General features: G+C 41.0%; 2 protein-coding genes across 3 annotated transcripts; one reads left to right on the top strand and one right to left on the bottom strand.

Annotated features, from left to right (window-relative positions):
* Nucleotides 1–922: 922 nt before the first annotated feature.
* Nucleotides 923–5,046, top strand: LOC5506886. Its single transcript, XM_032375373.2, has 2 exons — nucleotides 923–1,315; nucleotides 1,885–5,046. The coding sequence occupies exons 1-2, from the start codon at nucleotides 1,235–1,237 to the stop codon at nucleotides 4,996–4,998; spliced, it is 3,195 nt and encodes a 1,064-aa protein (XP_032231264.2). The 5' UTR covers nucleotides 923–1,234; the 3' UTR covers nucleotides 4,999–5,046.
* On the bottom strand, nucleotides 4,999–16,336 carry LOC5506890 (protein canopy homolog 4). Of its 2 annotated transcripts, XM_032375375.2 has the most exons (6): nucleotides 16,116–16,335; nucleotides 12,609–12,729; nucleotides 12,365–12,462; nucleotides 11,320–11,441; nucleotides 10,461–10,578; nucleotides 4,999–6,490 (listed from the first exon to the last, which is right to left on the bottom strand). In XM_032375375.2, the coding sequence occupies exons 1-6, from the start codon at nucleotides 16,213–16,215 to the stop codon at nucleotides 5,787–5,789; spliced, it is 1,263 nt and encodes a 420-aa protein (XP_032231266.1). In that variant the 5' UTR covers nucleotides 16,216–16,335; the 3' UTR covers nucleotides 4,999–5,786. The 2 variants fall into 2 exon arrangements, with proteins under 2 accessions (XP_032231266.1, XP_032231267.1); XM_032375376.2 differs by lacking the exons at nucleotides 12,365–12,462; nucleotides 12,609–12,729 and having other exon boundaries at nucleotides 16,116–16,336.
* Between the last annotated feature and the right edge of the window lie 123 nt (nucleotides 16,337–16,459).

The raw sequence follows: 16,459 nt of genomic DNA, 5'->3' as shown, positions 1-16,459 counted from the left end.
GGGGGAGGGGGTAGTTATTTTTTATTACATTTGGCTTTCAGGCTCACGCAGACCCAATTACCTAATAAACCACTCAGATCCGCTGCTGGTCATTATGTACAAAAGCCTTTATTCATTTATATAGTCTGATACAAATTTAATGTCGACTTATCACTCCTTTGTTATCATTAAATATGGAAAGGTATGTAAACAGCCATAATATAATATATAATAATATAATATAATGATATAATATAATCTCGCTAATTAAAATTATCTGATTGAAACAAGGGCCAGTAGGGTACGAACCCCACCCTCCACCACCAGTTATTTTCCTAAATCATAAGGACATGGCCAATAGGGGCGTGGTTATGCCTTTCAGTTGTCGATGTCTGTTACAGCCCTGTAAAATGTGTGCTTTGTGTGACACGGTAATCTGCGGGAGAGAGGAATGGCGGCGTGATTGGCAATGTTTTATCTGCTACTTTTGATATATCCAGATTTCTGTCATTTCTATAAAAAAAAACAGGCATAGAAAGTGAACCATTTCCTCATTTTGCTTTCATTGCTTGGAGGTGTTGTATCGAAAGTGCTGACAGCATATGGTTTATAACGACCGGGGAGTCATCGAGCTCTCCTAGTCGTCATCTCAATCTAGTACTAAATTGTTGAATGAAATGTAAAATAGACATCATCGTCACCCTAATCAAGTGTTCCCAGGTCAGTAACCTTTCTTCTCTGTACACGTCTGTGATCGTTCATATGTTCGTCATGTCGTGGGAAAAGCGGCATTAGGGGAACTTAATCAAGGAAGACGGCATAACGGCAGCAAAATATAAAATATCAAAGAGCCAGACGTGATGCATCTGTCCGATTCATTTCATTCCAAACTATTGTTGTTTTTTATATTAGAAATAATATATAGGAGACTTATCTTTACATTTTGGGGCTTATATAAACGAGTTCTAGTATAGAATAGACCGCTAAGCATGTTTTTTTTGGTTACTTTTTCCCTGCCGTCGCTGGCGCATCTAGCCCCAATACCAAGTAAAATAGTCTGATCAGAATCTAAAAGGGGCTTTCTTTGTAATTTTTACAGGTTTTTTAGATAATTGTCGTAGAGAAACATCACCCCCAAAAAATGACCAAAATTTAGTATTTTCCAAGCGGGCAATGGTAAATACTGTAAGATCACTACTTCTCTTTTTCTTTTTAATAAGAATGATAATATAACTGCCATATAGCTAAAAGTTCCATGGTATTTATAGGTATGACATCATCCGCAAACAGCACGACCGCAAGACCCTTGGTAACGCGGGCTCAATCCGAAACGCAGGTGTGTTTTGACTACTTTAAGGATGAGGGAATTCATCCCAGGTCTCTAGGGCGCAAATCGATCCACTGCTGTCGTTTTTGGCGCTGGAAACGTGGTGTTTAATATCAATAATATAAACAATATATATTATAATAATGATACTTATTTTTATTATTTCTAAGGGAACTTGAAACTATAAGGGCGGTAGGAACAGCGATTGTTAGGGTAAATTCTGATAAAACAGCTATAATAAATAGCTTACGGGCACATTTCGGCTAATTGCGTCGGGGACTGTTCTCGCGCCAGGGGGTAGTAGCTCGGATTACACAACGTAACTTGGGGTTTTCTAATATAACACGAAGAGCACGTTCGCAAACATAGCACATTTCCAAATTATTGAAAAATTCGTGGTTTCTATCATAAATTTTAACAGTAGCCCAGCACTGAGTACACAATATCTTAATATGCTGAACCAAACAAACAAACGAGCGAAAAGGACATAAACAAGAAAATAAACAAACAATAGGAACGAATGAATGAACGAATAAACGAAGAACAACCTGAATAACAACGAGAATATTTTGTTCTAGGGGTCTACACTTCTGTCATTCTTCAAGGAGTTTCGACTATTTCCTCAAGGCATTGTGGCCATTGGCATTGTCCTTTTTTTAGTTTTGGTCATTGCTGCCATAGTACTCGTCTGCAAATGGCGAAAAAGGCGACGTATTCGCGACATGGACCTGACTCAGGGAACTGAACACGAAACTATTCGAACATTCCACACAGACCTTCCAGTTTGTCTGGAAAAACGCAAAACTGCTGACATCGACCAGGGACGTCACAGAGAAATGGAAAAGAGTTTGGAGTGTTTGGCAATAAAAACAACACCGGAAAACCTTACCAAAACAGCCATATTGGAACTGAATAGCAAGAAAAATTACACAAAACTGATAACAAGAAATTCCTATAAAAGGGCCGCGAAAAGCTCAAAAATGAAATCTAGGAAGACTATGGATATAGTTTGTGGCGATGATGTCGATGACAACAAAGAACCTGGCGCCATTCACTCAACTGGCCTGGTTACCCAGGAGAGTTGCATTGTCGAGATTCCCATCCGGGACTTAGAGCCGCAAGTCCACTCATGCGCAGGGTTGTATACTTTGAAAGAAAGGTTCAACAATTTGGAAAGTGAGTTGGACTACGACGAGTGCTCTGCTGCACGTTCGCTGGACATTCGGTATGAGGGCTCGGAAAATAATTTGGGTACCTTTAAGGTAACAAGGGAGGGATTTGGGACAATTGAGACGGAAAAGGACCACCCGATTCTGGGAATTGAACAAGAATATGATGGCATCGGTGAATCCATTTTGCGTTACACGGAGCGTGAAGATGACTTGCGTTACACTGAGATTGACGGCGGCTGTCATTATTCAGAGCCTGATGTTGACCTACGTTACACAGAGAATGATGATGGCCTTCGTTACACAGAGAATGATGATGGCCTACGTTACACAGAGAATGATGATGGCTTTCGTTACACAGAGAATGATGATGGCCTTCGTTACACAGAGAATGATGATGGCCTTCGTTACACAGAGAATGATGGCCTTTGTTACACAGAGAATGATGATGGCCTTCGTTACACAGAGAATGATGATGGCCTTCGTTACACAGAGAATGATGGTGCCCTTCGTTACACAGAGAATGATGATGGCCTTCGTTACACAGAGCCTGATGGTGACCTTCGTTACAGAGAGAATGATGATGGCCTTCGTTACACAGAGCCTGATGGTGACCTACGTTACACAGAGAATGATGATGGCCTTCGTTACACAGAGCTTTACGATGATGCGCGTTACCATGAGCGTGATGCTTACTTGCGTTACACAGGGCGTGATTGTGACTTGCGTGACCAAAAGCGTAACGCTATCTTGCGTTACACTGGGCGTAATGCCCTGAGGCGTAACGCTGACTTGCGTTACACTAGGCGTGATGCCGACTTGTGTGACCAGCAGCGTAAAGCTGACTTATGTTACACTCGGTGTGATGCTGACTTGCGTGACAAGCAGCGTGACGCCGATTTGCGTTACACCAATCTTGACACAAAAGCTAACAGTGATTACGAGAGTATGGCAGACATCCTTATTGACAGGAAGGATGAATGCATCGAAGGCGATGACGTCATCGCACGTGCACGAGACTTAGATGGGACCCTATTTACTGGTTCAAAGCACGATGCCAGCAAATGCTACGAAAATATGAGGAGAGGAGAAGAAAACAAGAGCGAGTATCAGAACGTCGTTCAAGGATTGAAGCAGAGGGGCAAGAAGCCGAGCCTAAGGGCAGCAAGCGCGTCACGTGGCCACCAGGCCACCCCTGACAAACAGGCTTATCGTGAGCGCGAGGGGCTTCAGCCGCCACATAACCGGCACAACAGGAAAGCAGAAACCGGTCAATCATGTTTATCCCATTGTTATGAGACAGCTATCGTGATGCCTAGGAAGAGAATCCGGTTGAACGGGATCCCTCGATGGGATATGCTAGAAGACAGAGTGGACGGAAGACGGGTCTTTGCAGCTGGAGAATCACGCGACGAAATGATAGACAGCAGCAGGTCCTGTGACAATACAATAGAAAGGCGCCGGTCACGTGAGGATTTGATAGACATGGGCCCATTACGTCACGGTGTGATTGACAGGAGAGCATCACGTGACGATGTGATTGACAGGAGAGCATCACGTGACGATGTGATTGACAGAAGACCTTTACACCAAAGACCATTCCGCGATCGTGGGCGAAGCTCAAGTGTTGCTGAGAAAGGAGACAAAAGCCCTGGATACATCAATAAAAATGATTCCAGGAAAGCTTTACAACGTTCCTTCAAATTACAGGGATCGCTCCCCTTCCATAGCAATACTAGACCCGGTGCCGGGATATTCGACAAGCTCACGGACAAGCTCACGGACAAGCTCACGGACAAGCTCATGGTGGGCGGACATTACACCCAAGGTGAAACAGGACAACATGCATCACGTGATACAAGCAAAGAAATCCATGGAGATACAGGGTATTACGATACAAGCAAAGAGATCCATGGAGATACAGGGTATTACCATACAAGCAAAGAGATCCATGGAGACACAGGGTATTACGATACAAGCAAAGAGATCCATGGAGATACAGGGCATCACCATACAAGCAAAGAGATCCATGGAGATATAGGGCGTTACGATACAAGCAAAGAGATCCATGAAGATACGGGGCATCACGAGGTGGAGCCGATAAACGTCTCTCGAGACAGAAAGCCTGATTTCCGTGCTACGATGAGTGCTAACCTCCAGACAGATGGTAGCACAAGACTCGAGCATTTCCACAAAACTACAGAGAGGGCTCAGTTATCTTTGAAAGCAAAAGGTTCTACTATTCCTGCCTACAGCAAGGACTTTGAAGAAGCTGAGGATACTTTTTATGAGAAAGTAATGCAACGGGGAGGAAGAAGGGGTACAAAGTTAGTTAAGCCGTGCGGAGCCGAGAAAACTTCGAACAATACAGAGCACCACTATCATAGTGTGATGGACGTTAGAGAGAGCAAGGGATGGCAAGCGAAGGCCAATGAGGGCCCGGATACAATGCACTATGCATATGCTAGGGTCGAAGATGTTCTAACTCTAAGCTTACTCAAGCAAATGAGTTTGAGCTCATAATGATAATAATATCAATCTTTAATAAATATCAATTTTAGAACGTTTTAATACCTTTCCTATGCTACCTATTACCTAAACGAACCAAATCAATCTTAATATATAACTTTCGTTATTGTATATCTCAGATCTACATCTTTTGGTAAAAAATTAATAAATTAAAAAAAAAAACAGATCTACGCGATTACGTTTTACAATCATTAAGGTTCTGGCAGTTTTACTTGGTTAGTCCAGCGGTTTTATCACGCTAGTCTGGAATTTTACCGGGTTAGTCTAGCGGTTTTACTGAGCTCGTTAGGCGGCTTTAGTAGGTTCGTCTGGCGGTTTTACGAAGCTCGTCAGGCGGTATTACAAGGTTCGTCTGGCGGTTTAACGGGACTCGTCAGGCGGTTCTACAAGGTTCGTCATGCAGTTTTACAATATTCGTCTGGCGGTTTAACGGGGCTCGTCAGGCGGTTTTACAAGGTTCGTTAGGTGGTTTTACAAGGTTCGTCTAGCGATTTTACTAGGTTCGTCGGGCGGTTTTACTGAGTTTGTCTGGCAGTTTTACTATCGTCTGGTGGTTTTACTAGGTTCGTCTGGCGGTTTGTCATGTAACAGTCACAACATCACATTCTGTGTCAAGCAGTTTCACGGAATGAAGTTTCATTTAATATTAGTAACGGTCTTGCAATTTCAGTCACGGTAACACAATTTCAGTCACAGTTACACAAACGTGTCGGCACGAGCGAGTATTATCCCTAAATACGTCCTTATTGCGTCCTTAATGCGTCATCGCTGGTGGTCGGTAGTCAGAGTTCCTCGTGAATTCCATTTGATTTTCCGAGAATAGCCGACAGAGCGTCGAGGTCCTTTAGCCGATCTCGGATTTCATTCGGATCTCGGACAGTGCTCGCCTCTTCCAGGAAGACATTGCCTAATTTCTGCACCTCGGAATGTTCCTTTAGCAACCCGGTACTCGCCATACGGAGCTCGACCTCCCTTCGGAACTCTTCGGGCGTCGTGATACGCTCGTAAGCATGTCGGCGCATGTGACTAATCACTTCGTCGTGGTATTTTGCGTCCAGATTTTCTATCCATGGCTGCGTTGGAAAGTATTCGTCATCCGATAGCTCCTGACGAATTTCCCGAAGTTTTGCCCGAAACCCCTTGGTGTGGAAAAATGCAGAAAGGCGCTTTCTTAATTGGTCGCGCTTTGCCTTTGTAAGTTTGCCCATTTCCGGCTGTTCTCCGAATCTTTTCGCCTGTTGCTCGGTTTGTTCTCGAATCAACCTTTGAATTTTCTCAGAATCGCTTTCGCCACGATCTTTTTTATTCATCTTATTTTCTCTTGAGCTCTTTTTCATTTTTTTACTTTTCTTCTGTGCACCATCTTTTACTTTGCGATCTTTGTTTACCTTTTTCTCGTCCATCTCTCCCTTTTCTTTATCAGATTTTTTTTCCATGCCACTTCCGGCGGCTGATACTTCTTTATTTTGGTTTCCCTCCAGACAATCTGTTCAACAATAAAATTCTTCTTAATTTAGATTATTTTTAATAGAAATTCTCTTTAAATATTCTCCTTATGTTTTACAAAGAAATCTAAGAATCAAAACAATCTACGGTGAGAAAGCGAAAACAGGAAAAAGAAGTCGTGGGATACAAATATTTAACGTCGTACGCGTCATTCTTTAATTCCCTGAGGCAGACACGAACGAACACGGATAAAATAACTGATAGAAAAAGGGTCAGATAGAAAGGCTCATCTTACACAATTCCGGCAGCCTTTACGTCTTTTAAAAAGACCACTTAGAGTATGGGTAAACCAGCTAATCTCGGCCACGCATGAATACGTATGAATCTGTCTTATGCCTCAATCGTAGTGTAACACAGCACATGTCTCTGTGTTATTGTTATTAGTTATTACATAGTCTTCCTGTCTTATGCCCCAGTGCTAGTGTGAACTGAGCACACGTCTCTGTGTTATTACATAGTCTACCTGTTTTATGCCCCGGTGCTAGTGTGAACAGAGCACATGTCTCTGTGTTGTTACATAGTCTTCCTGTCTTATGCCCCGGTGCTAGTGTGAACAGAGCACATGTCTCTGTGTTGTTACATAGTTTTCCTGTCTTATGCCCCGGTGCTAGTGTGAACAGAGCACATGTCTCTGTGTTATTACATAGTCTTCCTGTCTTATGCCCCGGTGCTAGTGTGAACTAAGCACACGTCTCTGTGTTATTACATAGTCTTCCTGTCTAATGCCCCAGTGCTAGTGTGAACAGAGCACACGTCTCTGTTATTACATAGTCTACCTGTCTTATGCCCCGGTGCTAGTGTGAACAGAGCACATGTCTCTGTGTTATTACATAGTCTACCTGTCTTATGCCCCGGTGCTAGTGTGAACAGAGCACATGTCTCTGTGTTATTACATAGTCTACCTGTTTTATGCCCCGGTGCTAGTGTGAACAGAGCACATGTCTCTGTGTTGTTACATAGTCTACCTGTCTTATGCCCCGGTGCTAGTGTGAACAGAGCACATGTCTCTGTGTTGTTACATAGTTTTCCTGTCTTATGCCCCGGTGCTAGTGTGAACAGAGCACATGTCTCTGTGTTATTACATAGTCTTCCTGTCTTATGCCCCGGTGCTAGTGTGAACTAAGCACACGTCTCTGTGTTATTACATAGTCTTCCTGTCTAATGCCCCAGTGCTAGTGTGAACAGAGCACACGTCTCTGTTATTACATAGTCTACCTGTCTTATGCCCCGGTGCTAGTGTGAACAGAGCACATGTCTCTGTGTTATTACATAGTCTACCTGTCTTATGCCTCAGTGCTAGTGTGAACAGAGCACATGTCTCTGTGTTGTTACATAGTCTTCCTGTCTTATGCCCCAGTGCTAGTGTGAACAGAGCACATGTCTCTGTGTTATTACATAGTCTACCTGTCTTATGCCCCGGTGCTAGTGTGAACTGAGCACATGTCTCTGTGTTATTACATAGTCTACCTGTCTTATGCCCCAGTGCTAGTGTGAACAGAGCACACGTCTCTGTGTTATTACATAGTCTACCTGTCTTATGCCCCGGTGCTAGTGTGAACAGAGCACATGTCTCTGTGTTAATACATAGTCTACCTGTCTTATGCCCCGGTGCTAGTGTGAACAGAGCACATGTCTCTGTCTTATTACATAGTCTACCTGTCTTATGCCCCCGTGCTAGTGTGAACAGAGCACACGTCTCTGTGTTATTACATAGTCTACCTGTCTTATGCCCCAGTGCTAGTGTGAACAGAGCACACGTCTCTGTGTTATTACATAGTCTACCTGTCTTATGCCTTATGCCCCAGTGCTAGTGTGAACTGAGCACATGTCTCTGTGTTATTACATAGTCTACCTGTCTTATGCCCCAGTGCTAGTGTGAACAGAGCACACGTCTCTGTGTTATTACATAGTCTACCTGTCTTATGCCCCAGTGCTAGTGTGAACAGAGCACACGTCTCTGTGTTGTTACATAGTCTACCTGTCTTATGCCCCGGTGCTAGTGTGAACAGAGCACACGTCTCTGTGTTATTACATAGTCTACCTGTCTTATGCCTCAGTGCTTGTGTGAACAGAGCACATGTCTCTGTGTTATTACATAGTCTACCTGTCTTATGCCCCGGTGCTAGTGTGAACTGAGCACATGTCTCTGTGTTATTACATAGTCTACCTGTCTTATGCCCCAGTGCTAGTGTGAACAGAGCACACGTCTCTGTGTTATTACATAGTCTACCTGTCTTATGCCCCAGTGCTAGTGTGAACAGAGCACACGTCTCTGTGTTATTACATAGTCTACCTGTCTTATGCCCCGGTGCTAGTGTGAACAGAGCACACGTCTCTGTGTTATTACATAGTCTACCTGTCTTATGCCTCAGTGCTTGTGTGAACAGAGCACATGTCTCTGTGTTATTACATAGTCTACCTGTCTTATGCCCCGGTGCTAGTGTGAACTGAGCACATGTCTCTGTGTTATTACATAGTCTACCTGTCTTATGCCCCAGTGCTAGTGTGAACAGAGCACACGTCTCTGTGTTATTACATAGTCTACCTGTCTTATGCCCCAGTGCTAGTGTGAACAGAGCACACGTCTCTGTGTTATTACATAGTCTACCTGTCTTATGCCCCGGTGCTAGTGTGAACAGAGCACATGTCTCTGTGTTATTACATAGTCTACCTGTCTTATGCCCCGGTGCTAGTGTGAACTGAGCACATGTCTCTGTGTTATTACATAGTCTACCTGTCTTATGCCCCGGTGCTAGTGTGAACAGAGCACATGTCTCTGTGTTATTACATAGTCTACCTGTCTTATGCCCCAGTGCTAGTGTGAACAGAGCACACGTCTCTGTGTTATTACATAGTCTACCTGTCTTATGCCCCAGTGCTAGTGTGAACTGAGCACATGTCTCTGTGTTATTACATAGTCTACCTGTCTTATGCCCCAGTGCTAGTGTGAACAGAGCACACGTCTCTGTGTTGTTACATAGTCTACCTGTCTTATGCCCCGGTGCTAGTGTGAACAGAGCACATGTCTCTGTGTTATTACATAGTCTACCTGTCTTATGCCCCGGTGCTAGTGTGAACAGAGCACACGTCTCTGTGTTATTACATAGTCTACCTGTTTTATGCCCCAGAGCTAGTGTGAACAGAGCACACGTCTCTGTGTTATTACATAGTCTACCTGTCTTATGCCCCAGTGCTAGTGTGAACTGAGCACACGTCTCTGTGTTATTACATAGTCTACCTGTTTTATGCCCCAGAGCTAGTGTGAACAGAGCACATGTCTCTGTGTTATTACATAGTCTACCTGTCTTATGCCTCAGTGCTAGTGTGAACAGAGCACACGTCTCTGTGTTATTACATAGTCTACCTGTTTTATGCCCCAGAGCTAGTGTGAACAGAGCACATGTCTCTGTGTTATTACATAGTCTACCTGTCTTATGCCCCGGTGCTAGTGTGAACTGAGCACATGTCTCTGTGTTATTACATAGTCTACCTGTCTTATGCCCCGGTGCTAGTGTGAACAGAGCACATGTCCCTGTGTTGTTACATAGTCTACCTGTTTTATGCCCCAGAGCTAGTGTGAACAGAGCACATGTCTCTGTGTTGTTACATAGTCTACCTGTCTTATGCCCCAGTGCTAGTGTGAACTGAGCACATGTCTCTGTGTTATTACATAGTCTACCTGTTTTATGCCCCAGAGCTAGTGTGAACAGAGCACATGTCTCTGTGTTGTTACATAGTCTACCTGTCTTATGCCCCAGTGCTAGTGTGAACTGAGCACATGTCTCTGTGTTATTACATAGTCTACCTGTTTTATGCCCCAGAGCTAGTGTGAACAGAGCACATGTCTCTGTGTTGTTACATAGTCTACCTGTCTTATGCCCCGGTGCTAGTGTGAACAGAGCAGTAAGTGTCAGTGGCACAACTTCGTTTTATTACAAAGTCTACAGTACCTGTTTCATGGGAATTTAAGACCCGTTCGATACATAGCCATTGTGTCAGGTTTTCGTCCGGATGATTCCAGTACCACTCAGTGATGTCATCTTCATGCTGCTCCACCATGTATTCACACTGGTGATAACAACATTTAAAAACCATTAAAGAATGTCAATCAGCTGTACTCACTTATTATTTACATTTACAAATACAACAATCTTTTCGCAAGGAGACTCGGAAAAGTTATCATCCATGATTAACACATTTTTAAAACTCTTTTCAGCCCTTACTAAGCCCTCTTCCAATGCTAGTGTGTTTTTCCCTTTTTTTTTGAAATCCCAACTACATGCCAGATATTTTTACCTTATTTTAACATGTATTGGTTGAAAGAAACACTTTTGCTCTTATTATATACACATAGTTCACATTTGAAGATCAGGCCAAAGGGAGCACGAACTTTGTTATGCCCCATGTCGTGTGTGTTTGTTCAATAAGGGGAGTTATCACTTTGCTGTTGGGGCAGCGGATCTCGTATTATGAAGTGGATTATGTTGATCAACAGGGCCTTTGTTCGTTTCGTTGGTTAGAGACCACCCAAATATATAAGATACACAAAGTGCAGGAGAAAAAAGATACCCAAAATGCATTCCTTGGGAAGTATTCAGCAAAAAAGGAGAGTGTTTTATTCAAACAAAGGAGAGTAATAACTTCCCTTAGAGAACAAACTCACACACACAGGTTGCATAACAAAGTTGTTTTTGAAATAATCGTAATTGTTCTTTTAAGTAGAAATACATTGTCATGCTCCTATAATATGCCTTTAGTCCATGTGTCTAGTGGAATATTCCTAATAAACTGTCAAAAATGAATGATTACCCTGTTTTTAAGTCTTGTGACTTCTGCGTCAGGGGTGTCCCACATCTGATCAGGGAATCCTAGGTCCACCTTCACACCTCTCTTCTTCAACCCTTTGAGGGTCTTGAAGGTTACACTCTCAACTAGAAACAGACCAATAGAGACATGTCAGGGTGTGTGTTCAGTAATTCAACTAGAAACAGGCCAATAGAGACATGTCAGGGTGTGTGTTCAGTAAGGAGTGTGATTCAACTAGAAACAGACCAATAGAGACATGTCAGGGTGTGTGTTCAGTAATTCAACTAGAAACAGACCAATAGGGACATGTCAGGGTGTGTGTTCAGTAATTCAACTAGAAACAGACCAATAGGGACATGTCAGGGTGTGTGATATGAGCGATAAAGCGCCTGGTGACTTATCTATTCTTCACTCTTATTACAATTTTTTTTGGCTTCTGGGGAGGTGAGATACCCCTCACCTTTTTAAGGGCCCTCTTGGAATTAAATTGACACACTGAGTGAAAATCCTCTTTTTGTAGCACTTTTACCGGGCTAATTTCACATTTATACCTTTCTCATATCTCTGAGCTAGAGGCTTATCCTTATGTACTTTGTATACTGGGCTAATTTCACATTTATACCTTTCTCATATCTCTGAGCTAGAGGCTTATCCTTATGTACTTTGTATACTGGGCTAATTTCACATTTATACCTTTCTCATATCTCTGAGCTAGAGGCTTATCCTTATGTACTTTGTATACTGGGCTAATTTCACATTTATACCTTTCTCATATCTCTGAGCTAGAGGCTTATCCTTATGTACTTTGTATACTGGGCTAATTTCACATTTATACCTTTCTCATATCTCTGAGCTAGAGGCTTATCCTTATGTACTTTGTATACTGGGCTAATTTCACATTTATACCTTTCTCATATCTCTGAGCTAGAGGCTTATCCTTATGTACTTTGTATACTGGGCTAATTTCACATTTATACCTTTCTCATATCTCTGAGCTAGAGGCTTATCCTTATGTACTTTGTATACTGGGCTAATTTCACATTTATACCTTTCTCATATCTCTGAGCTAGAGGCTTATCCTTATGTACTTTGTAGTCCAAGACATTTGAGCAGGCTTCTTCCAGAGCTTCGGTCAATCTCAGTTCCCTGTGTTTTGTACACAATACAAAATATAATACAAACATTTACAAAATACTTCATCCCATGTAAATATTGTTCTTAGGCTTACAGGATTACAAAAAAAGGATACTAAATAATAAATATCAACCTATACTAGTAACAAGAGAGCTTACGATTTTCTGTAGTTGATCTTTTTAGGCTCTTCCTGGAATACTTGACCCAGCTGAAGGACTTCACGTGATCTACCGGACACGGACAGCGCCTCTGACATCTCGCGAGCCAAGTGCTTACAGACTTATGATTAGAAGAGATGGAAAGAGAAGAAAGGAGGACAGCCTGTTAGAAGGATAATCTTGAGTGTCACTGTCTACCCATAATTGTCTTATCTGAATCAGTGCCGATATTTCTCTTCTGATAATTGTCTTATCTGAATCAGTGCCGATATTTCTCTTCTCATAATTGTCTTATCTGAATCAGTGCCGATATTTCTCTTCTCATAATTGTCTTATCTGAATCAGTGCCGATATTTCTCTTCTCATAATTGTCTTATCTGAATCAGTGCCGATATTTCTCTTCTGATAATTGTCTTATCTGAATCAGTGCCGATATTTCTCTTCTCATAATTGTCTTATCTGAATCAGTGCCGATATTTCTCTTCTCATAATTGTCCTATCTGAATCAGTGCCGATATTTCTCTTCTCATAATTGTCCTATCTGAATCAGTGCCGATATTTCTCTTCTCATAATTGTCCTATCTGAATCAGTGCCGATATTTCTCTTCTCATAATTGTCTTATCTGAATCAGTGCCAATATTTCTCTTCTGATAATTGTCTTATCTGAATCAGTGCCGATATTTCTCTTCTCATAATTGTCCTATCTGAATCAGTGCCGATATTTCTCTTCTCATAATTGTCCTATCTGAATCAGTGCCGATATTTCTCTTCTCATAATTGTCTTATCTGAATCAGTGCCGATATTTCTCTTCTGATAATTGTCTTATCTGAATCAGTGCCGATATTTCTCTTCTCATAATTGTCTTATCTGAATCAGTGCCGATATTTCTCTTCTCATAATTGTCTTATCTGAATCAGTGCCAATATTTCTCTTCTGATAATTGTCTTATCTGAATCAGTGCCGATATTTCTCTTCTCATAATTGTCTTATCTGAATCAGTGCCAATATTTCTCTTCTGATAATTGTCTTATCTGAATCAGTGCCGATATTTCTCTTCTCATAATTGTCTTATCTGAATCAGTGCCGATATTTCTCTTCTCATAATTGTCTTATCTGAATCAGTGCCGATATTTCTCTTCTCATAATTGTCTTATCTGAATCAGTGCCGATATTTCTCTTCTCATAATTGTCTTATCTGAATCAGTGCCGATATTTCTCTTCTCATAATTGTCTTATCTGAATCAGTGCCGATATTTCTCTTCTCATAATTGTCTTATCTGAATCAGTGCCGATATTTCTCTTCTCATAATTGTCTTATCTGAATCAGTGCCGATATTTCTCTTCTCATAATTGTCTTATCTGAATCAGTGCCAATATTTCTCTTCTCATAATTGTCTTATCTGAATCAGTGCTGATATTTCTCTTCTCATAATTGTCTTATCTGAATCAGTGCCGATATTTCTCTTCTCATAATTGTCCTATCTGAATCAGTGCCGATATTTCTCTTCTCATAATTGTCTTATCTGAATCAGTGCCAATATTTCTCTTCTGATAATTGTCTTATCTGAATCAGTGCCGATATTTCTCTTCTCATAATTGTCTTATCTGAATCAGTGCCGATATTTCTCTTCTCATAATTGTCCTATCTGAATCAGTGCCGATATTTCTCTTCTCATAATTGTCTTATCTGAATCAGTGCCAATATTTCTCTTCTGATAATTGTCTTATCTGAATCAGTGCCGATATTTCTCTTCTCATAATTGTCTTATCTGAATCAGTGCCGATATTTCTCTTCTCATAATTGTCCTATCTGAATCAGTGCCGATATTTCTCTTCTCATAATTGTCTTATCTGAATCAGTGCCGATATTTCTCTTCTCATAATTGTCTTATCTGAATCAGTGCCAATATTTCTCTTCTCATAATTGTCTTATCTGAATCAGTGCCGATATTTCTCTTCTCATAATTGTCTTATCTGAATCAGTGCGGATATTTCTCTTCTCATAATTGTCCTATCTGAATCAGTGCCGATATTTCTCTTCTCATAATTGTCTTATCTGAATCAGTGCCGATATTTCTCTTCTCATAATTGTCTTATCTGAATCAGTGCCGATATTTCTCTTCTCATAATTGTCTTATCTGAATCAGTGCCGATATTTCTCTTCTCATAATTGTCCTATCTGAATCAGTGCCGATATTTCTCTTCTCATAATTGTCTTATCTGAATCAGTGCCGATATTTCTCTTCTCATAATTGTCTTATCTGAATCAGTGCCGATATTTCTCTTCTCATAATTGTCTTATCTGAATCAGTGCCGATATTTCTCTTCTCATAATTGTCTTATCTGAATCAGTGCCGTAGCAGGCCTCGAAATATTTGGAAGGGGGGGGGGGGGCACAATACAGAAACATTGAGAAAAAATTGGGTGCACACCCACGCCCCACCCTCTATAATTTTTTTTAAAGATATTGGGGGGCACGTGCCCCCAGAGCCTGATCCCCTGCTACGGCCCTGTGAATTAAAAATCAAAGAATAACAAAGATGTGGCTGACAGGGTCACCAAATTCAGGATTGCTGTAGGTGTATTATAATTTGTGCGAACAGGAGCTCACAGGAACTTGGCAAAACAATTAACATAAACAATAATTAATACGGCCAACTTACTTTGGAAATCATCCTGTTATCTATATTTTGTATTTTGCGGGTTTAAGCTATTAATATTATAACTTATCATTAAAATCATTTTTACGACACATAAAAAACAGTATTGTATGATTTATGTACATTTCCCTATGACCAAAGTGGTGTTCAATATCTTAATTCAATTTGAAGTCTAGCTTTGACAGCGAAAATAGCATAAACTCACTATTTCCCGTCCACTTATTCCTAAACTAGAAAAAATGCTTTATTAAAAGCAAGAAATTGCCTATCATATCATTTGATTTGACACTTAAATCAACAAAAAAGTGGAATTTTTTTCTTTTTTAATTTATGCACAAATACAGAGTTTACCACCTGGCTTTCTGCGGTTGATGATTGTGATGTGAGACTGTTTTCTGATAGCCAATAGCATGATGCCAGCAGAATTCAGAAACAGTGGGCAACCCACTCTAAGGTCGGGCTGGATGCAGGTATCAAAATAGTTTGTAAGCTATCAAATGTTTAACATAAAGTTTAGGTTAACATAAAAAATACGTAGATATTTTATTTGATAGCCATATAACTAACAACAAGTTCTTTAACTCACAATTTCTAAAACTGAGTAAAGTTTAATGTGTATTGATAAAAACAGAATATCAACTGGTGATAATCGCGATAAATAAAGCAATATTTTGGTTGCTTAGCTGTTTATGGTTAACTCTACGCCAAGAGAGATTTAAAAAGAAGCATTTGGGCAAACAATTTAATTTTTCGGGGAGGGGAAGACTTGATAAAGACATTAGGACAGACTCTAAACTTCTATTATATAACTTAAGTAGAGATTAAACTTCACTCTTGAAACTTACCATGGCATTTCGTTGGCAACTTTTCTTCATTTTCATCCAAATAACAGAGAGTTTTGGAAACAGCGCAAAGCAAAACGACGCCGTAGAAGACTATGTGCATGTTGGATGGACTTCATCGGGAAGATAAGCAGGTTTATAATACCGAAGTATAAATAACGGCGAGTTTTTTAATTGCTCTAAACACCTGGTAACTTGCTCTTTTTTGCCAATAAAAAGCAATAATATACACAAAACGCCAAGGCGTTCAACAACTTACCATTTTTGGAACTTTTCCACAGGACTCCCAGTAATAATTTTGGAAATTAAGGCGGGCATAAAGACTTGATACGCTCTTGCGCAGAGCT

Source organism: Nematostella vectensis, chromosome 12 (genome assembly GCF_932526225.1).
Source record: "Nematostella vectensis chromosome 12, jaNemVect1.1, whole genome shotgun sequence".
Taxonomy (NCBI): Eukaryota; Metazoa; Cnidaria; class Anthozoa; order Actiniaria; family Edwardsiidae; genus Nematostella; species Nematostella vectensis.
The sequence above is the reverse complement of the archived record's forward strand: the minus strand, read 5'-3'. Positions and strand labels throughout refer to the sequence as shown.